General features: G+C 41.6%; 1 protein-coding gene across 6 annotated transcripts in view; it reads right to left on the minus strand.

The window, feature by feature from the left end:
• The window catches only part of huwe1 (HECT, UBA and WWE domain containing E3 ubiquitin protein ligase 1), a 46,911-nt gene that overhangs the window by 21,864 nt on the left and 3,862 nt on the right, over nucleotides 1–21,185 (minus strand). For 4 of the 6 annotated variants that reach the window (XM_079589343.1, XM_079589345.1, XM_079589340.1 and 1 more), the window contains exons 3-52: nucleotides 20,566–20,635; nucleotides 20,375–20,473; nucleotides 20,092–20,298; nucleotides 19,846–19,998; nucleotides 19,405–19,467; nucleotides 18,689–18,766; nucleotides 18,486–18,533; nucleotides 18,193–18,361; nucleotides 17,963–18,063; nucleotides 17,698–17,848; nucleotides 17,478–17,605; nucleotides 17,237–17,377; nucleotides 17,034–17,139; nucleotides 16,443–16,550; nucleotides 16,240–16,341; nucleotides 16,058–16,138; nucleotides 15,706–15,812; nucleotides 15,284–15,482; nucleotides 15,087–15,178; nucleotides 14,753–14,955; nucleotides 14,564–14,621; nucleotides 14,191–14,367; nucleotides 13,817–14,062; nucleotides 13,600–13,733; nucleotides 11,766–11,866; nucleotides 11,371–11,562; nucleotides 11,049–11,265; nucleotides 10,731–10,853; nucleotides 10,045–10,282; nucleotides 9,613–9,954; nucleotides 9,210–9,332; nucleotides 8,992–9,087; nucleotides 8,565–8,834; nucleotides 8,126–8,278; nucleotides 7,863–7,990; nucleotides 7,551–7,632; nucleotides 7,271–7,447; nucleotides 7,017–7,170; nucleotides 5,543–5,940; nucleotides 5,247–5,442; nucleotides 4,975–5,142; nucleotides 4,692–4,840; nucleotides 2,333–2,399; nucleotides 1,988–2,211; nucleotides 1,537–1,748; nucleotides 1,244–1,426; nucleotides 871–1,043; nucleotides 637–776; nucleotides 463–538; nucleotides 277–375 (exon numbers count right to left, since the gene is read on the minus strand). In XM_079589343.1, coding sequence (XP_079445469.1) covers nucleotides 277–375; nucleotides 463–538; nucleotides 637–776; nucleotides 871–1,043; nucleotides 1,244–1,426; nucleotides 1,537–1,748; nucleotides 1,988–2,211; nucleotides 2,333–2,399; nucleotides 4,692–4,840; nucleotides 4,975–5,142; nucleotides 5,247–5,442; nucleotides 5,543–5,940; nucleotides 7,017–7,170; nucleotides 7,271–7,447; nucleotides 7,551–7,632; nucleotides 7,863–7,990; nucleotides 8,126–8,278; nucleotides 8,565–8,834; nucleotides 8,992–9,087; nucleotides 9,210–9,332; nucleotides 9,613–9,954; nucleotides 10,045–10,282; nucleotides 10,731–10,853; nucleotides 11,049–11,265; nucleotides 11,371–11,562; nucleotides 11,766–11,866; nucleotides 13,600–13,733; nucleotides 13,817–14,062; nucleotides 14,191–14,367; nucleotides 14,564–14,621; nucleotides 14,753–14,955; nucleotides 15,087–15,178; nucleotides 15,284–15,482; nucleotides 15,706–15,812; nucleotides 16,058–16,138; nucleotides 16,240–16,341; nucleotides 16,443–16,550; nucleotides 17,034–17,139; nucleotides 17,237–17,377; nucleotides 17,478–17,605; nucleotides 17,698–17,848; nucleotides 17,963–18,063; nucleotides 18,193–18,361; nucleotides 18,486–18,533; nucleotides 18,689–18,766; nucleotides 19,405–19,467; nucleotides 19,846–19,998; nucleotides 20,092–20,298; nucleotides 20,375–20,473; nucleotides 20,566–20,610 — 7,477 coding nt within the window. In that variant the 5' untranslated portion in view covers nucleotides 20,611–20,635. The remainder of the gene's footprint in view (nucleotides 1–276; nucleotides 376–462; nucleotides 539–636; nucleotides 777–870; nucleotides 1,044–1,243; nucleotides 1,427–1,536; nucleotides 1,749–1,987; nucleotides 2,212–2,332; nucleotides 2,400–4,691; nucleotides 4,841–4,974; nucleotides 5,143–5,246; nucleotides 5,443–5,542; nucleotides 5,941–7,016; nucleotides 7,171–7,270; nucleotides 7,448–7,550; nucleotides 7,633–7,862; nucleotides 7,991–8,125; nucleotides 8,279–8,564; nucleotides 8,835–8,991; nucleotides 9,088–9,209; nucleotides 9,333–9,612; nucleotides 9,955–10,044; nucleotides 10,283–10,730; nucleotides 10,854–11,048; nucleotides 11,266–11,370; nucleotides 11,563–11,765; nucleotides 11,867–13,599; nucleotides 13,734–13,816; nucleotides 14,063–14,190; nucleotides 14,368–14,563; nucleotides 14,622–14,752; nucleotides 14,956–15,086; nucleotides 15,179–15,283; nucleotides 15,483–15,705; nucleotides 15,813–16,057; nucleotides 16,139–16,239; nucleotides 16,342–16,442; nucleotides 16,551–17,033; nucleotides 17,140–17,236; nucleotides 17,378–17,477; nucleotides 17,606–17,697; nucleotides 17,849–17,962; nucleotides 18,064–18,192; nucleotides 18,362–18,485; nucleotides 18,534–18,688; nucleotides 18,767–19,404; nucleotides 19,468–19,845; nucleotides 19,999–20,091; nucleotides 20,299–20,374; nucleotides 20,474–20,565; nucleotides 20,636–21,185) is intronic. The other 2 variants (XM_079589342.1, XM_079589344.1) reach the window with 2 other exon arrangements.

Below are 21,185 nucleotides of genomic sequence, written 5' to 3' on the forward strand. Positions count from 1 at the left end.
TTCACAATTGTGAATGACCTTTAAGCTAACCTAAATAGTCAGGTGTTAGTTTTCTTTATGCACTAATATTTCATATAGTTTGTTAAATAAATATCAGGTATTTAAAACATACATTATACTAATAGAAAAGAAAAAGTTAGATAAATGGTGTTTAAGTTTCAGATAGAGACCCTGTTGCACCACCTCTCTACCAGGCCCAATGAGTAGACTACACCATTTATGGGTCATTGTCATCATTAGCTCCAAGAGTGAATACATAAGAGATTCACGTCCTACCCTCTCTGTTGGCTTGGAGAGTGGAGGCCTGACTCATATTGGAAGGAGCCTCATCCATCAGTACGTCCTCTTGAGACTCGTCCTCTCCAGAGCGACCCACTAATTAACAGTAAAACCGAATCAAAAACGCGCAACCAACTCTGTATCGCTTCCATCTCTGGCCAGGAATCAAATAATATCACTTACCAATGATGGTACTATTAACAGTTCCTGCATCTCTCTCTAAAAGTTCATCGATCAAATCCACCAACTCATTCTCCACCTACAAGCATATATGAATAACAAACATTGTTCAGCAGGAGGACTATTTTCATATTCATCAACTGAGATTACAGTTCCACAAACTGCTGTTCCTCTAACCTGCATGGCCTGAGTGCTCAGCACCTCTGGCTGTCCAGCAATGACCACGGTGTCTCCCTCGGTTTCTCCATCCATCAGGTCAGCATCTGTGGTTTGACCCCGGTCACGATTCTCTACTGGCTCTGCCTCGCCGGCCTCTCCTATAGAGAATACCAGCCATTACACACACACGCCACTGTATTTATACTATGATGCGAGTTAAAATGATAAATACATTGATAATTTTAGCGTTACCTGGATCTTGGGTGTTGCTGTTGCTGTCCCTGACTGTGCCAACAGCATCATGCTCGGTCTTGTTCTTGCTTGATGCACCTTTACCCCCAAACAGGCTGCTTGGCTGGTTCACGATTCGTGACAGCGTCTCCAAAGGTTTCAAAGCAGCATTTACTGTGTTTGCCATGTTAGGACTGCAAGAAACAAACAACATCAATGAGAAGGGGAAAACACCATTAGTTTTTTCTTTCTTTCTCGGCAATCAACCAAGGTTGGGATAAGATGGGGAAAAAAACACACAAAATACCTTTTAAAAAAAAACACCAAACCAAACATATGCCTTAAATAAAATATAATAATAGTTTAAATATTTATCAATAGTATTACGCGTTACCTGGATAGATCGAGGCTGTGAGGCACACGGGCAAGGTCATTAACAAGGCCTTTCTTCAGGAAGAGTCGGATGATATTGTTCATGCCGTTGTGCTGGGTTTTAGCTGTGGCTGTGCTGTAGAAGCTCGAGGTGGAGGGACACGACTCCATAATGGTGCTGATGATGCACATAACTGCTTGCAAGCTGCAAAGAGAGAAAAGTCAAAGTTTAGTTAAGTTTTACATATTTAATTGAGTAGATAGGTTAAACTGACTTTTAAACAATTGGCATATCGACTAGGCAGCTAGACTGACCGGGCGTGTTTCTCTGTGCCCTCTGCCATGCCCAATGCTCGACTCAGAGCGGCCTTGACCTCGTTGACCAGGGCCGCTTGGGCATCGGTGCCTGTGCCAGCTGCAGCAAGGCTAGCCAGGAAAAGACGCGCAAGGGCAGGGGTGTCCTTGTCCTCGGAGTTTTGGGTGTGTGGGAGCAAGTGGTCCAAAACAAATGCCAGCACACTGCAATCCTGTACATATATATATTGAGTCACAAATGTTACATGACAAATGAGGTTTGCTGAGATAAAAAAAAAAAAACTGGACTTTACAAATGGACTGAAATAATGTCTTTGAACACTTCTCCTGGACTATCAAAGCAATCAGGAATCTCACGCATAAATTGCATAAAAAACAATATGACAGAGGTTAAAGGTAAAACATTTGACCAGAAAAACTTGGTTGGTATCTCAACTTCAATATGGCTCACCTCCTTAATAAGCTCTGACTGGCCAGCTGTGTAGTTGTAAGAGGTGATGAGTGTGGCGATGCCAACATATGAGCGCACCAACTCTGCCAGAAGCCTCAGGATGGTGGAGGTGGGCATCAGGGGTTTGCTGGCCTTAGCTTTAGCAGCTCGGCTCTCCTCTGAAGTAGCTCCTTTCTCTCCCTCCTGCTCCTTTTTCTCTTCACGCATTTCCTCAGGCGTAGAGGCTAGGGACATAGAAAATAATAATGACGGGAAACATTTACAAGGGCAATTCAAGGAACCAGCAAAAATGAGAAAAATATGGTTACTGTATGAAGAAAGGTTTTGAGCTGTGTGTGTGTTCACCTTCTCCCTGTGGTGTTCCAGACTGGGAGGATTCTGCAACTGCACCATCTGCAGCAAACACCTGAGTCTGATAGAGTATAATTAACACCCACTGTTAATGCAAATCCCACATTTCTGAGCTCATTATAGTACACATACACTTGGGATAACTCATGTTTCTCATAGAGCAGCTAAAGTTTAACTAAATTTGTACATTTTGTGAGGAAAATGCGGGTAAGTGCTTGCCCATCAAAAACTCATGCCATGGCACTAGAGCAGGAAAGATTTGCAAAACATCAGCAAGGTCGACACTTCGGTCAATATTTGAGTTTTTTTTGGGGGGGTTTTGTTTGGCCATTAAGTGTTGTGAGTGGGACTTAAATTTTAACAGCATCAAGAACCCAAGATCTGAGTGCAAACGCACAGAGATTAAGTTCGGTTTATAAAAAAAAGAAAAAAAAGGAGCACAATCCACAAATCAAAAACTTCTGTGTATCAGCTGAAGAGCACATTGTATCCTGTATATAAAAAACACATGTACTCTGTGCTTGGAGGTCTGTCTGTAACCAAGTGCGCAAAGACCAGATTACCAAGTACACAGTTAATTACAATGTTTACTTCCTATTTGGCCATGTTTTAAACAAATTTTTCATTTTTGATTACAGAATCTTTTTTTTTTTTTTTATGCATTTAGCATTTTATCTTAAGCAACTTACATTGCATTCCAAGGTACACATTTACTTTCTTATCAGTTCTTGCTTTCCCTGGGAATCGAACCCATGACATTGGCATTCTACTGTTTGAGCTACAGGAAAGCCTATTTTAAAGCTTGTTTTATGAAGTTAATTGTTATGCTTGTGTTATTTCTATTGTTAAATTAAACAGCCTGCTTTCATATCAGCTGTATGTCGGCGTCGGTCATCAAAAAATTAATATTGGTCACCACTACTAAAAACATTTTAAAAGGTTTCTACACAATTTCTAGATGTTCTGGAAGGTTACTAGTATACTACTATGTAGCGGACAAAATCTTTTGAATTCATGTTTCAAAAGTTTTAAAAAAATGTCACTAGTCAGAAAGCACATGTCTGTTTGCTTAAAGTAAAAACACATCTTTTTGCAATAAGCCACAAAGTTTAATTATCATTAATGTAGCATACACAGTGCAGGGCAAATTTAACTTAAGTTTTGGGTAGAAGAATAAATATTAGCCTTAGTGATGGCAATTAGAGGTCGACCGATTCATCGGTTTTGCCGATTAATCGGCACCGATAGTTGACTGGTGAAACTATCGTTATCGGCAAAAATATATACCGATAGTTTTTCCTGGTTGCGTCCATTGCTGGAGCGGCTGAGAAGCGCGCGCTGTCATTCATTACACAGTGTAAGAGCTGAGAAGGGTCTGCTGGCATGATGCAGTACAAGAGCGGCCTCTAGAGGTGTAATAAAAACTCATGCCTCGTGTTGTTTATTTCAACACGTGATGCTGCGTGCTGCACTGAGAGCACATGCTGCGTGGAGAGCGCTGACATCAGATGCGCGTTTAAAGCACCGACAGCTCAAATGTATGTATACAGTACATTGTCATATCATTATAAAGTGATACATTTGTTACTAAATGCTGCATTAGTAGAGAAAGAACAGCACAACAGTATGTTTGTTTGCCTTCGAGGCTGAGAGAACGCTAACATTAGTAGTACCTCAAGCGGTTAAAACTGACAAACATAAACGTAAGTCCGACCCGAATGTTTAATGTCACAATTGTTACCTCTATTTGCATTAGTTCATATCCAGCTGGTCACTTTTATGCATTAAATATGCAGAGAAGTTGCATATTTAAAGCTAGAGACGTAAGCAAACTGATATGTTCATACAGCCGACAGAAACAAACGAATCAGAAAAGCATTCGATTTCGGTTATTTATATATTTTTTTCATCTTCACTTTAATACAAATTTTGTTACTTTTTTATTAATTAAGTTGGCTTGAAAAGAACAGTTAAATTTTGAATGTAACTGGTTTTATTTGTTATTTAGAGTATTACTTTTTGTTTCAGTTTGAATGAATGTCTTTTATTGACTTAAATATTTATTCACATTTATATATTTATTTCATTTAGCATGTTTTCATGGTTCAATACAGTTTTTTTTATTTTTATAATAAAGTTCAGCACTGTTTTACTTGGAGTGTTATGTTTGTTTTTATCCAGTATCAATTTTAAAAACTATCGGTTCATTAATCGGTTATCGGCAAGTATGGCCCAACCTAGCTATCGTTATCGGTAGACCTCTAATGGCAATTATGGAATTCTATGATAACTGATGCAATACACAAATCTGACAGACCTTACACAATATATATAAAACCATGTTGACTCTTACATTAATGTGGAAGGCAGATTGTGAGTCGAAATCACTGCCTTGTCTGGTGAGTCTGTACTGCTGGTAAACATCATCACCGACATCCTGCAGGATCTGACAAAGGTCTTGACTCCCTGGTACTGCGGCTGCTCGCTCCTCTCCTCTCTCTGCTACACAAACAAACCCAAGTGGACCCCGAGCATTAAGAGAAGTGGATGTTGATGAGAGATGACAGCTTGGTAGATCTGGACCATGAACTAAATATAAGCATGCTCTAATTTTTCTGTCTGATGATATTTCTTACCCTCTTCTGGAGCGTGATATGCTGCTAGGGCATTCAGCATGTCATAGATGACCTCTTTAATCGTCTCTGGTATGGAGGGCAGTGGGGACAGCTTGAGAGGTGTGGTCTTCACTAGCTGGACAGCATTAGGACCCTTAATTCTAAAGTTCTCAAACTCATCATCTGAGGCTGATTAATGGAGAGAGACTGAGATCAGGCAATTGGCTTAAGAACAACAATATATGCTAATATATGACTTTTAGGGAGGATCTCTGTGAGACTTTCCAACATACCAGTGCCAGCACCTCTTGGGGCAGGGAGAGCAATTCGGATGCAACTCTTGGCAGTTTCCGTAAAGCACTCCGGGTTGCGGCAGGCTGCTGGCCCGAGGACACGCAGGATGTAGTTGATCTCCCTGGAGCCAAGACTACCTGACACCACACCTGAAGTAGTGCTTCCTGCACCACTGGTGACGGCAGACCGTACCACCTGAGAAAAGACGGTGAGCAAGTAACAGTAAGATAAGGATAAAATATTTCATATAATACACCTAAGATAAGATAAATGTAGCTTTCAGGTGAATATGCACCTTCTCCATAGTGTGCCGCAGTGTGGCTGGGTCCTCTATGATGTGGCGGAAGAGCAGAGTGACCAGTGGGGTGAAGCCGTTGAAGCCTGAGCTCTGTGTGAGGTTCAGGATCATGCGGGTGCTCTTGAGCTCTGCAAACATCATGGCGTAATGGTGTGTACGTGTGAGACGCAGACAGAGCCGCAAGGTGGCGTGCAAAGTGTCCGGGTCCACAGGAACACTGATCATACTGACACAGGCGCGGATCAAAATGGTGATCATGTCCTCCGTCAGCCCCTGTACAACAATAGCACTGGAACCAGAGGGGTCTTGAAGGACGGAGGGAGCTGCCGTGCTTGAATCTTTCTGCTCCGGCTCTTCTTTAGGAGGCGCCATTTCCACAGCCACTGAGCTGGAATCTGAAAAAAGGAAAATTGTAAATATATTGTATATATTAGGGGTGGAGCCGAACCCGAATACGGTATTCGGAAAGGCACAAATAACGTGTTTTTTACAAATACTTATTTCGAACAAATACTTTAAAAAGTATTTGTATTCGGGAATAGGAAAAACTTTATATCAAAAAGCTGCATTTCCTCATGAGCCCGCAGTGCACGACGCCCGGATGAGTGAATGACGGACACAGGCTGCTCCACACAGCAACAGAGAGCGCTCGGCTGAGCGAAAAAACACTTAACTCCATCACTATTTTTGTTGAATAGATGTTTGTACCTTAACTGTGTTCCTGAGGCAGTTTAAAACTTTCGAGAAGCGGAGTTTGATCGGGAGATTATTCCATTACGCTGCATTATTGACGTCTGCAGTCGGGTGCGCTCATGTTCGCTCTGTTTACGTAACGTCAGCTGTTTAGCGCGGGCTGTTGACTGAGTAACGTTAACGTTCGGTTAAAAATGCTTGTGTATTTGTGTCGAATCGTATGCACGTGTGGGAGTTATATGGTACGTTTAAGTTACTCTGTCTTTTGCAGACAGCAAGATGTAAGCTTCATAATGTTCACAATGGTATTTTATTAGTTGTTGGTTTAACCATGGATGAGGTAAAGGCTGTTATGTTATTTTCTTTTCAATGACGTTCCTTGTTTCATTGCTGGATTTATGGAAAAACATCAACCAATATTGCATATCCATAATTATTATAATGGATATAATTAAAGAATACTTACACATAACGTAAATTAGAAGTGTAACGCAAAAAAAAAAATACGATTACGATTTTTACGCCTATTTTGAATTTTACTCGAATACAAATACAAATACTTTTCCCCCCTCAACAAATACAGATACAAATAGCGGCTGCTTTGCACACCCCTAGTATATATATATATATATATATATATATACACAAATCCCAAATGCTAATGACCTATAATTATTCTAAAATTAAACAGATAATTATTTAATTCTAAGTCAAAACACTACAAAATGCATCACTAAAAGATTTGATTTTTAAATGAACAAGTTTGCTAATTCTCCACCTGTATCAGTCTGTGTCTCCTCAGTCTTTGCTCTCTGTTCACTCTCTTCTCTCTCTGTATCAGTAACACTTCCAGATTTTGTGGTCTTGGGAATCCGTGGCACCCGCTGTACCGTCAACATAACTGGTCGTCTGTTCCCAGTCTCCTCATTTACCTGAAGAAATACATATATATTGGAGTAAAATGAATTACTCATGCTGTATGGGCAATAGCAAAAATCTATCAAATTTCCATGTACAGGTTGTAGCCGTTACCTGCACCATGGTGTTGAACTGGACAGTGTATCTCCTGCGGCCAGCAGTGAAGCGGACGCTGGTCTCTCCTGCCCTCCAGGCAGAGTCGATGGTGCTGTTGTTACTTGCACTGTAGCTGCACCAGCGACCTGAACGGTCGTCAAACCAACGCCAGTTATTCCCATTGGGCTGCAGGTACTAAGATTAAGAATAAAAATTAATAACACTTTTATGTTCACTGTTGCCATATTCACCGTTTATGATTATAACTTACATCCTTTATACTTCATTTGGCACCAACCTTATTCATCTGAGCTCTTCGTTTCGATGAAACAGCCATTTTCTCATAGAAGTCAATAAGCAGGAGCACAGGGGTGATCCATCTAGAGATAAAAACATAGGCTTATGTTAAAAAGGACATGGAAAATATTTGATAAAATGAGATGAATAAAAAAACACTGTAAAGTACTGAATAATGCCTCAAACATAGGATTATTCCCCTTATTCTGCAACTCAATTTCTAACATGCTTGGGTCAGCAGAGATTTCTAGGAATGCTGATGTCTGACCATAAACTGATCATTCATGCAGACAGGGGAAGGACAGCGACTCACTTGGGTGTTTGAATGTCCTTCTGCTCTTTGGCAGCTTGCAGACAGGGCTGCACCACCTCCAAAAGCTTAATCAGCACAGTCAAGACACCACTGTTCTCGACCACCCGAGCACATGAGAGTTTCAGCTCCTGCGGAACAGAGCAAGACGCACTTCTATCAGAGCAGTGCAGTGGGTGCATTTACTTCTCAATGCAGATCCTCCAGTACTTTTTTGAGGACAGTGTATAAATAAACAGTGATGATGTGTGCAGGAGACCGTATACCTCAAAAAGCAGCGTGAGCAGCAGGATGCGGGTGGCCAGGTTGGAGGCCTGGGGGAGAGTCGCCATCTGTCTTGTCCACTCAGACACAGTCTTGGTGTCGCTGGTGGTTAGTGGCACCGCAGCCTTTATCAACACGTCAGCGGCCTCCCACACCTTTGTAAAAATACACAAAAATATGGCTGAGGATATGGTCTAAAGCATGCAGTGTACGCAGCCTACCCAGAAAGCATTAGGTGCAGCATTATGCCTTTTATTTGTTAATCATACCTTTTTACTAGACTGAAGAATTCTAATAACAACAACATTTCCAGTAAACATTGCAAATTTACTTTGTACAGCAAATTAAACAGATTTAAAAACAACATTAATCCCTGAAAATCATACATGGTACATATTCCTATAACAATAGTATGCTGTGAGCATATACGAGCATACTGACCTGATTGACCACCTGTCTGAGGATGAGGTCTCTGTATTCAGGGCCGTTCCTTTTAACAGCAGTCATGAGCAGATCACAGAGGCGGTACACTGTGTCGGGCAGCTCGTCGAGCAGGTGGAAGCAGCCAGGGAGCATCGAGTCTGTGAAGGAATGTAGCTCTGTGGTGTCTAGAGGCTCAGCTTCCAGGAAGCGCTCCAGACAACGTGCTTCTTCCTCTTCTACCCGCTCCCTTGCTCTCCTCTCATCCTCCTCACGTCGGCGAGCCGCTTCCTACGGACAAAAAGTAACAGGGTGTGACTCGTGTGTCTGTTCAAAAGCAGAGAATGCTTGCTGAAGAAGATGTGAAGTAGGCAGGTGAGATGACCTATGCTGCACTACTCATTAATTCCTATTTAAGTGATGTAATAATGAGTGTGTGGGTGCCCACCTCAGGTGAGTCTGAGCGCTGCTCCATGCTAACTTCTTGACCTAGAGACATGGCAATGGCCCGCATCATCTGGTCTTCTTCAGACATGGTGAACTCCTACAGAAACAAAGCTCACAGTGACTACACTAGCTTATACCTCGTGTGTGTATCCTGTCTGTGTGTGCGTGTGTGTGTGTATGAGAGAAAGAGAGAGGGTTTTGTCTGTGTTAGGGTCTTACTCTGACAGCTGCGCTGAGCAGTGGTGGAGGATGTGTGAGCAGGTACTCGGTGGCCTGTTCCATAGTGCTGGTGTTCAGCAGAGACTCCATTGCATGCTCTCTGGAGAAGCCCATGTCAATTAGCTGTGAAGGACAGATTTGGCTGGTTAGCACTGGCTAATAACTTTTTTCAGGTATTACAGATAATTACAGTTATTCTAATTACAGCACAAAGACCTCATCATCAATTAACAACAATAGGGCTCTATGATATCTGTGATGTAGGAAACCGCAGACAGAATCCACTCATAAAAGCCAAATGTACTGTATACCCCAGAATATCACTGAATTTGCCAACACTTGGATGAATTTGGGGAAAAACATAACAGATTTCATAGAGACCTACAACAGGAAGTGATGTTACCTGAGTGAGCTGAGCTTGGTTGACCTGTGGCTCTCTGCGAGTTGTTGAGTTGCTCCCCTCCTCTGTAGAGCCTGCAGTAGAGCTTCCATTGGCACTTGCAGGCACTCCTTCTCCAACTACTCCTCCTGCTGCTGTTGGGCCACTTGTTCCCCCAGCACTTGTGGAGCTGCTCTCCTCCTCAGGCCGAACCGTACCCTCCCTTTCTTTGGAGAGCCGCTCCTGGATGATAGGTTCTCCTCGTAGGATGTGGCACAGAATAGCCAGCATGGACTCAGCCATGCGTCCACCGTAGACCTTCAAGGGCTTACGGTTCCATAGGTTACGAATACAGCTGAATGCAGCCTAAAACAAGAGATGAAAAATTACAATTGATTCATTATGACAATACAAGTGTATTTATATAATTAACACTGACAATAATGGAATTCCTACCTTCTGGGTGACGATGAGAAAGCGCAAGGCGCTGAACTGTGGGGCATTGAGTGTTGCTCCAGGCACTTTAGCAGGCAGAGAGTGTGGGGAGTCCAGAACTGTGCTGGGGTTCACCATCTTCTCTACCAGCATCAACCAGGCATCTAGGAACTCTCCCGTCCCATCAGGCAGCTCAGTGTGTTCCAAGCCCTCCGACACAGGTACTTTACCTCCCATGGACAGGGCCCAATTAAATGTCCTGATGAACATGAAGCATTTTTACTTACTTGTAGAAATAATTATAATACTAAAAGTCAATACATCATCATTTTCAGAAAGATTTTTAAAATCAGAAAAAATATACATTTGGATAACTGATGAATGATAGAATAGTAATTTTAAATGGTCTTGCCGTATTAAAAATGTATTTTAAATTTACAAAAATTCCATGTAGCCTAGTCTCTGAATATGAAATTATAAAAACTGTATAATTAATTATAAATTAGAGCATATTAAATCACAGAATGTATAATAATTATAATATAAATGCTGTTAAAATGTTTTGGATATTAACTTAAAAGTAGTTAATGTCAACAACCCATTCACTAAAGACCATATCAGATCAAAGATCAAATCACCCAGGTCTAAACCTCATCCTGTGAGCTAGTAAACAGCAAAAAGAAAATAAATACAACTTTTCTACTCACTCAAACAAAGCATCATGGCCACCAGAACAGAAGAACTTCTGCAGCATCAGATGGTATGGATATTTCCTCTCATCAAACAGCATGGGTGAGGTAAAGCCCACAGAGCAGATAAAGAAAGTCAGCCTGATAAAGGCAGAGAAGCACATTAATAAATATTAGTTTTATACAACACCAGGAAAGACAAGGCTCAGGCACAAGAAAGTCTGTTTACACTCGACTAACAGCAGCTCCTTTTACTAAACTATCATTGAAGATATAAATGCTATGTTCAGAACAGAATTATAGAGTAAACTTTGCTACAAAGTTGCAGGTGTTTACCTGAAACGTGGTGTGGGGGTGTAAGGAGGAGGCTGCCAGCTCAAGCCCTTGGTGAGGAGTTTAGTAAGAGATGACGCTGTGGCCCGAGCCGCTGGTGTTGGGGCCGTGCCTGTGCTGGTGGTATGGTGAGAGCGTCGCTGACGGACAGGTGAGCCCACACAAAGCTTCACCAGCAGTCCAAACAGCTCAGCCAGAGCCCTGCCCAAACGAGAGGAGGCTGGGGAGATAAAGAAATATATAAGTTAAACAAGGCACAGTTTTATTCACAATTTCTCATTTTACTTAGGAGTAGGCAGTAAATAAAGTTGCTAAGACAGCTGACCTGAGAGCAGAGGCTTAATTTGTTTGATACGTGTTGCCATGGCAGGGGTGAGTTTGGACTTAGTCTTTGGGTCAGTGGCTGTGGGCTCATCCGTCTCCATGGGAGCGAGAGAGTCTCCATCCAGGCCCATTCCTTCCAGCAAACCCTGAGCAGAGGGATCCACCACCCCCACAGACAGGGTCTCAGTCTCAGCTGGTGGAGAGAGAATGGCTTTAGAAAAAAAAAAAGCAAATGCAAACCAGCAAAAGGAAGGCATGAAATGCAAAAAGGAAATAAAATAGTGAAACTGGTGGCTAAAATAACCCCAACTTTTTTTAACATATAAAATATCAAATAAGGAGGCAGAGAAAGGTAGTGAGCTTTATATGCAGAATTGCCACAATACAGTATTTTACCAGTTCTCCGGCCTGCAGCTGCTGTGCTGCTGGAGGGTTTATCTTCCTTAGGCACAAGTTTCTGCATGTCGGCCTGACCAAATTCACATCCAGGAGGCAAACTGTAAAAAAACAACAACAACAACATTCTGTGTCAGCTAGCAGACAACCGCTTTCTTCGATGTGACCCAATTAGGGGCCAAGCACTGAAAGTGCGTAGGCACCTCTTGAAATCATTGGCGTTCTTAGTATTATTATTCCGTTTCTTCTTTTTCTATGTCTATGGCAGCACATAGAACAGCTTGTGGGAAAGTTATCAAAATTGGCACACTAATAAAGGAAACTCTGAACACTCACCATAGCAAACTTGGAGTCTTTAACTCATCCCTCTAGCGCCAACAACTGTCCAAAGTTTCACTCGTTTATGCAAATAACTTTTGAACCATAAGGGCTATAAACAAAATTCTATTTCCCGCCGATTCCTTGGCTCAAGACGTTTTGATTGCATATGACATTTAGAATTTTATTAACAAACCTACTTTTTCGAACTCATCCTAGATAGTTGCTCTGATTTTCACACAAAAATTACCAGATCATCTGCAGACCATGACGACATAAAAAAAAGTTATGGAATTCCAAGTTAATTCGTCAAACCGTTCTTGAATACTGTGCAAACTAATTTTACGTAGTGCTTGAAAAAACGTAAGGCTGTATCTCCGCAACGCTTTATCATATTCAGACCAAACTTGAGTTGAGGCTACATGCAGCGTTTCAGCACAGTTCCAGCTACTGGTCCGGAGATACGATTTTTTATTTTATTTTTGGTTATAACTTCTGAACAGTTTGTCCAAAAATCATAAAAGTGGCCTCGTTAGATTCAGGACGTCATGCCGAGTCGAGCCATTTTTTCCATATCGGCCATTTAAAATTTTGCCATTAATTACAATATAATATCATGATATTAAATGCAACACTTTATGAATGCATTAGTGTACCATTTTCAGAACTCTGTATGTGTCTTGATAGTCCATTAAATCATGTTTTTAGATATTATATATATATGATTTTTCATCCTTTTTGCCTTTGCCTTTAATTTCTCATTGTTGCAGTTGGTCTGACACTCCCAGCCATGTTGGCATATCTTATTGTCTTTGCGCTTGGCCCCGATAATTGCTGCTTGCAGCTATATTTCAATACTAGGGCTGTCACGATTCCTCGTAAAAAAAATCCTTGATTGCAATTTACACGTGTTGAGTAATCTGCAAAATACCGGAAATGGCGCATTCCACGGAGAATCCATGAACCGCACTATTAGTGGTGGTTGACCGATATATCGGCCGATATTTGGCATTTTTTCTGCATCGGTTCAGGCGGTCGGCAGGTGAATTATATATTTTTAACAGCGGATTCGGGGGACTCAAAGCCCAACAATAAATGAATTTATCTTTCAAATGTACAACATTTTCTTATGGGGGGGCATGCCCCCAGACCCCCCTAGAGGTACCGAGGTCCACCCACAAAAATCCTGTAGGAAACACTAGGATATGATGGTCTACGGAAAATACACATTTAATTATCTTATTATTAAAATACATGATCAGTATTTTACCACCTTCGTGTTGTTTTAAGCCAGGAAAAACCCTGGACTACATAATTGGAGAAGTCTGGCATATGTAACCAGAGACGTGGTTTACATGGATGAATCATTCACAATAAAATTATGCATTCACAAAACAGATAGGGTTCATTTTCATTTTAAGCCAACTTTAAACTTTAAAAATTTAAAAATGCCTTTGGAATGGATTAGTAAAAGGTCCACCATGTGTTCACCATGGGCGAGATGAGCAGAACTAACCTGTTTGGTGTACAGAGAGACAGCAGCACAGTGCTCTCCCACACCAGAGAGCAGTAGAGCTGACTCAGTTTGTTCAGAACACTAAGACCCAGTTGAGATCCCCACTGATTCACTGAGATAGCACGGATCTCACTCTGAAAACAAAGAAATAGATCAACAGATTAATTATCAACTTTAATTATTGAAAAAGTTTACAAACAGCTGCCTATATGCATACCTGTCCGACTCTGCAGGTATGAACAAACATGAGGATGTACGCATGTGCCGCTGTTAGGGCATGCAGCAGTGGGGTGGCACGTGCCGACAATGTGGCATCTGTGACATGGCCTGCGTTGGCCAGTTCTCTGAGCAGAACAGAGCCACCAGGAACCTCGATGGGCCGGTGAAGAGGCTCCAGAGCAGACAGAATGCTGTCCAACTGACACAGACCCTCCTGGAGAACTTTCGGCTCATGGGACAAAGTCTAAGACACAGTGAGACAAAGCGAAGGGTTAAAAGAATCAAATTAAACAGTAAATATCACTGCATCTATAGGAAAATTCCAGAAAAAGGGGGAAACTGCTGGATATCCTTTAGGTAGGTGTCACTTACTAGAATAGATTTGCAGACTCCTGCCACAGCTTGGCAGGCAGCAGAGGTGGGGAAGTCAATGGGCAGGTTGGGCAGCCCAAGGATTGACACCAATGGTAGAAGTCCTTTCTGATTGACAAATTCCTGACAGTGGTCATCTGTTGTGTTGTTACTCAGAATGGACTCCACAAATTTCATCTAAAAGCAAACAAGCACATATTTTAGTTCAAGTCCTTGGAGAGGAAACTTTGTCTAAAAATAGACTTGAGTTTTGATAAACAGCCAATGAACAGCTTATGTGATAAGACTGAATCAGAATATAGTCTGAAGAATAATAATAATGAGATAAAAGATTAAATAAAATGAGATACAAAAAGTCTAAATCAGCACGTACCACATTCAGGATGTAATCCATAAGAGGAATGGGGATTCGCTCTTCTGTTCCCACCACTCTGTAAATAACATTCATTTGTTAAAAACAGCCCATTTATCAACATTGATTTCTCACATATGGCATTGAACAGAAGAAATACTAAATTTCCTCCTCTGCCCTATATACTAGAAGCTATTTTGATGCACTAACTGCCTGTTGCTTTCTGGCTCCCCCTGCTGTTGGCTAAAGGTATGTAGAGCCTCTTCCTCCTCCTCATCCTCACTGGATGCCTCCTCTGCAGCATGGTTTGATCGAGCTGGAGGCACAGTGACGGTCCCGTCTGCTTTCTGTATGGAGGGTTTCTGGCAGATGTACTCTGGTGATCGGCCCAAGTTGCAGATCTCCTCTAGCAACTGTTAAAGGTCAAGGCAGTAATCAAAATTACAGGTCTTAGAATGAATGTGAGTTTAAATATGCAAATTACACTGCAATAAAAGGGCATTTCTAAAGGCAATGTGTAAAAATGTTGCACAAGCTGCTTTACCTTGATGATGGCTGTTGTAGCGTCCGTTTTAAGCGTGGGCTGGTGTCGCATAAGCTCGTCGACAGCACTGCCCAAGTTAGAGGCGGTGTCACCTGTTTTATAAAATTACACAGACTGTTAGAAACACATTCCCATTATCTCCAAACACAAGTCACTGACTGAGCGGAGAAACAGGTACACCTATAGGAGACACTCACCTAGTGGATCAGAGCTGCGTCTGCGACGCATGGCAGGCAGGTAGTCTGGAGAGAGCAGCACCTTGAACAGCCGCTCGAAGGGCTGGCACTGCACAAATGAGTGCAGACCACGGGCATTCAGGCACAGGGCGCTGAAGACGTTAGGCAGGGAACCCAGCACTTCTCTGGTGGCAGGGACCTTTACAAACAAATAAAAGGTCTAAAAGGTGTGTGATGAGCTGCTGGAATATGCAAGGAGGAATACAGCAAATGGAGAAATATAGAGGGATTTAGGAGGAAAAGGGATATGGAGTGTCTATAATGACTGAATTTGGGGTGGTCAGAGACCTTGAAACAGACAACAGTTTTGAATGGACAGAATATGTGGGCATAAGATAAAAAGTAAAAAAAAAGTTTAAAAGTTTATGTTATGGCAGACTCACGTCTTTGATGAGCAGTGCATGTAGCATGACATCAGTGAGACCATTGTCCTGCAGAGATGACAGTAGAGAGGGCTCCTGGAACACAAACACTGTCACGACCTCCGTTGCTGAAACAGAGAGTGAGAGAAATAGAGTGAGAAAGTGACCTATAGGGCAGGCAAATAAACAGACAAGATTCAAACCAATTAATTTCACAATATTCAATGGGCTGATAGTGTTAACCATACTGCTCTTGCAACTTTCTTCTACTGTATGCAGAGAAGACCTTGAAGCCAGATCCGCACAAAGTTGTGCATAAATAGTTTGGCTAATATTTCAACAGCACCAGAAGTTCTGTTCTCCATGTGCTTACCCAAAAGAAACAGTGAGGGTCCATAATACTCTGCATTACTGATGATGTGTTTCAGAGAGGTAGGGAGGGACCCATCCATTACTATAAAGAGAGTGCAAAGGCAATGAACATCACTTTTAGCAAATTAAAACACTTAACCACAATGTAAACAATATCATCATTAAATCCAATTAGTTTTATACCATGACGAATGCCGTCAGAGAATGCAGGGTCCTGAATGGCTTTTTTCAAGAAGTTTAACATAGATTTCAACAGAGCGGCCCTCTGAGGGATGCACTGCACTCCTGTTAGGAAAGAAAAAAAATGCATAATCAAATTTCCATTGTTTAACTAGTACCACTATGAAGGAAACCCATTGACTTGCAAATTAAGGTACATATTGTACCTGCTCTGGGGGTGCTGGCTGCATTGCTCTGTGTTCGCGAATCGGTCTCTGCTCTGGAACCAGAAGAAGTGGATGGGCCAGGACTGCTCTCCATGGCAACCTCTGACACTACATTGACAAAAGCATTTTTACTGACTTTGGAAAAATTAAATATGAAATATACAAACTCTTCAAATATTCTAGGATTATTTCACACAAAAGAAGAAAATTGTGTCATTGCAAACTCCTACATCTATAATTTGGCTTTAGAAGACTTATAATACAGTGCATGTGTCATATTGTGCCTTTACATCCTTTTTGGAGCTAGACAGCCTGTGATTACTATGTACTTTTATTGTATGGAGAGAAAAAAGCTTGGATATCTGGTAATGTATTCTGGGTTCTACAGAATACATTACCAGATTTAAAATGACATAATAGTGAGAACATTTTTTATTTCTTCAAGGGTGAATATATTACACCACAAAAATGTGTCATTACAAAACCCCAGTGTGGAGATAAGATAGTTTGTGCACACTATACACAGATTTGAATGAGGATAAACTAAATATAGTGCCACTGCCACATGTAGTAAACAGTAATGGTACTAACTGTCCATATCTGTGTCCATGTCCTCAGTCTCAGTAGCTGTGCTGGGCCTCTGGATCTTTGGTTTGATTACAAAAGGGCACTCTTTCCTGGAGAGGTCAACCTCATGCTGCACAGAGAAACAATGGGGTCACATTCCGTCAACAAAAGGGCAGAGGGGAAAAAGCCGAATAGTTTACGCAGAAACAAGGGACGGCTTTCAATACCTCCAGTCTGCTGATAAAGATTGAAAGGCCGCCATGAGACTGAAAAGCAGCCATGTCCAGATTGGTGATGAGATCCACAACTCTCACTGCCCGCGTCACAAAGGTAATCTGGTCCTGCTCGTCCCCAAGGAACTTGATCACCTGATGTAGAAGTGGTATGGATCACAATACACCCTCACATAACACCTTATTAAATGCTACAAAATTGAGGAAGCTGGAAAGGAAGCAGCAAAGCACCAACCTTTAGCAACGCCTCCATCATACCACAAGATACTAAGGCCTCTCCGCCTGCATCATAACTAGCCAGGTGGTAGAGGAAGGAGAAGAGGGCTGTGGCAAATTGATGGGGGTATGGCTCCATCAGCGGGTCTGAAACCCCCAGCAAAAATAAGAACAGTATGTCACCAAACCAAAAACCCAAGAAAAAGCTGAAGTAAAGAAATCAGCTCAAATCTCCTCACCGATCATGGCCTGTATGCAGTTGCGGACAAGCACTGGCAGAAATCCATGGTAGGAGGCTGTTCCTGTGCAGTCGATAATGTTGGAGAGTTTGGGGGTGCGCTCCAGGTGGACTATGGATGTCAACGTGCGCAAAGAGGCGGCCTTAATGTCCTGCAACAATAACTTTTTTGAGGGTCCATCAATAAAATTGTATTCTTGGCAATCACTCTAAACAGTGCAACAAGTATTTATACCGTATAGTGAACATTAATAATTGCTACCCACCACCAGCTGTTTGTCTGTGATCTGAAGTACATCCACTAGCTCCTCTATAAGCCCATTGTAGAGTATGCTATTGGCTGACTCCTGGAGGGCGTTGGAGTACACTGCAAAAAAAAACAACAAAAAAAAACACTTACATATGATCAACCTCACCAGACAGAAAGCAAGAGCCTAGTGCCGTTTCATGAATATAAATACCTGTACTTATTTTGGTCACCAGAGGGGTCACTTACCGAGTATAGAGATGGCATGCAGCCTGGCTTGCACGGCCTGCAGTCTTCTCTTGTGGTTGGAGAAGCCGTGAGCCAGGCGAATGTGTGTGAAAAGCAATATTTGTTTGTCTTTAGGGATGTTGTACATAGCCGTCAGAGACTCCATGATCTCTGAGGGGCTCTCGGAAATCTGAGGGCGCACCAGGGAAAAGCAGAAATTAAATTCAAGTGCAATCAATAGCTATTAAAGGTCTATGCACTTCCATTAACTGTTCCATAAGGAATGGCAAATGAAAACAACTATGGAAACTCACCTTATCAAGTTGTTCAATATGAATGTAGTGTAGCGTATTACTGCTCGACTGTTAAGAGGGGGAAAAGATAAAACAAAGGTTAAAAGGTTCTACAAACAAAACAGGACAAAAAGAAATGAACTGTTTTCCCTAACAAAAAAGAAACAAAAAAACAGTGTTGAATGAGAATGGCAAAATAAAGGGAATCATGACTCCATACATACCTTTTTCTCCACTTTGACCTCAGAGCTGGGTTCTGCATAAAACTCAAAGTGCAAAGTGGTGGCACTCGGTGGATATTTCTGCATAAAGCAAATATAGGCACATCAGAAAAAAACAAACACTTGGAAATTGCATGACTAAAGGCCCGTTCACACCAAGAACAATAACTATAAAGATCACTATTACAATAACTATGTTGATTAACTATATTAGCGGACTATATCGTTCTGTTTATTGTAAGCAAGCACTGCAGTTATGTTGTCTGCCACTTTAAATGCTTAAGCTCTTTAGAGCAGGATGGATTCTGATTGGCCGTCAATGTTTTTTATAGTTAATCAGCTTGAAAAAAATCGTTCTGAAAGTGATTGTTTATCTGTGCCATTATCATTATTGTTATGGTGAGGATTCTTTCATATTAAGGACGATATTTAGAACTACACATTTACCGCAATCCTCCTTGGTGTGAATGGGCCTTAAGTTAGTTAAGTTTACAGGGCATAAAAATGTACATGGTTAGTTGGAAGTTGAATTTAGTAACAACACAACACTGGTAAAGGTTTCATCAACTGGCCCTAAACGTTCTCACCCTAGCCCTGGGTTACTAGGCTATCCTTATTATTTAGCCACAATTTTATATCAATGGTGTGCACAATCGCACATACAACTCAAATCTTTTCAAAAAGACAAATATAATATGTAATAGACCACAATAGCATACCGACAACGCCAGATCTCTGCAACACTCTGCAAGACCAAAGCCATTCTCCTTACCACCCCAGCTCTACGACAGGGGAAACAAAAGAGTCAGGAAAAGGTGTAGGATGAAAGAAAACACGCATCAACCTTCAAAAGTCAGTGAACAAACCATGAAGGCATCTGTCTGTACAGAACCAGGTCAGCATGTTGCTTTAGTTAGAACCAATACAAAACAAATGAACTCATTTCAACAAGGATTCAAAATGTCACACTAGCATCAGACACAATTCATGGAATAAACGTTTAAAAATGAAAAGTGTTTTTAAAACAGTGCATGCTGCTGCTGCAAATGTCAAAGGCCGTTGATTTGCAGCTGCTTCCTGACACTGCATTTCAATCTTTTTGACTTCAGCAATCAAAACTGAGAAAAAAAATATGATGACTAAAAGTAGAGCTTTCATACCTCGGCCAGATGTTGCAGACGGGCAAGCAGTGGGCTCCTCTTGTCTGAGCCAAGTCTGGTGATGTAATTGGAACGTTTGCTGAACACATATAGGAGATTCAGCACAGACAGAACCACCTGCATGTCACATGATGCTAGAAGGGTGGTCAAGTGCTGCAGACACAAAAAGAAAACACTCAAAATGGACTCGTGATGAACAGGTTAAGGCTAAAAGAAGCAGGTTTTGTTGGTCAGGGGTTGTGGTACCTCTATAGAGCTGTACAGGTGTCTTGAAAAACTGTATTCGATTAACAACGCAGTGAAGTTGAGCACTGCCAGCAATAAGGCTTTTAGCTGCCCATTCTCTGGCCGGTCGCACACCAACAACCACGCCATGGTCTCCACTGTCTGCCCTGCATCACAGAGGATGCCATCGAAACGGTCCAGCAGGTCCACCCAATGATACAACTCACACTGAAGAGAAATAGGTCTCATTAGAGATCTAAACATGCATATTAAACACTATGATGGTACATGTGCTAGTGTATACCTTGCCAATGTTCCAGGTCTTGATTTGCTGCAGTTCCAGCAACAGCTGTTCATCGCTACATCCTTTGAGCTTCTCTATGAGAGTCCTGCAGTCGGCAGGCTGGAGGAGGAATGCAAGAACATGTCAACAATGAGGAAATGCACACACACAACCTCAAATACTCCAAATGCACAGAAATCCTGCATACTGACCGCTTCAGTGGGGGTTTTCTTCAATTTACTTCTGTCAACCTTCATGGTCACTAATTTCTACACTCGGTTCCTACAAAAAAGCACATCAATTCATGAGGGTGAATAATTAAAAAGCTCAATGATCAAATGTTGATTGTTGTTAAGTGAATAATGCTTATCTACATGCCACTGCATGCCATTCAATAATAGCACTGTCAAAGTATGAAAAAAAAAGACTATGGGGCTTTTCCCACATGAATTTAGTTAACCCTGGGTCATTCTAAACCCTGGGTAAACAGAATCTTGGGTTATCTTGCTTCAGGTTTCACACTTAACCCAAGGTTAAAAATGAATACTGGGTATTCATAAATGTAAGTTTCACACAGTACATTCCTAAACCCTGGAATAATGTCCTTAATCCTTATCTTCAGTGTCAGTGTCAATGATTGGATGAAAGCAGCACATGACCTGTGCACATAAAGCCTCTAGCATTGTGCATCCTCATATTATACCAAAGTTCCTTTGAGGCAAGTTATTTCACTTTGCGGCCATCTTTGAAACGCCTCATGGACAGCTGTTTCAGTCATGCAAGTACATCTCTTTAAATGGAGAAACATTAAATTCTCCAAAGCTGTTCACTA

Source organism: Phoxinus phoxinus (genome assembly GCF_949152265.1).
Source record: "Phoxinus phoxinus genome assembly, chromosome: 18".
Taxonomy (NCBI): Eukaryota; Metazoa; Chordata; class Actinopteri; order Cypriniformes; family Leuciscidae; genus Phoxinus; species Phoxinus phoxinus.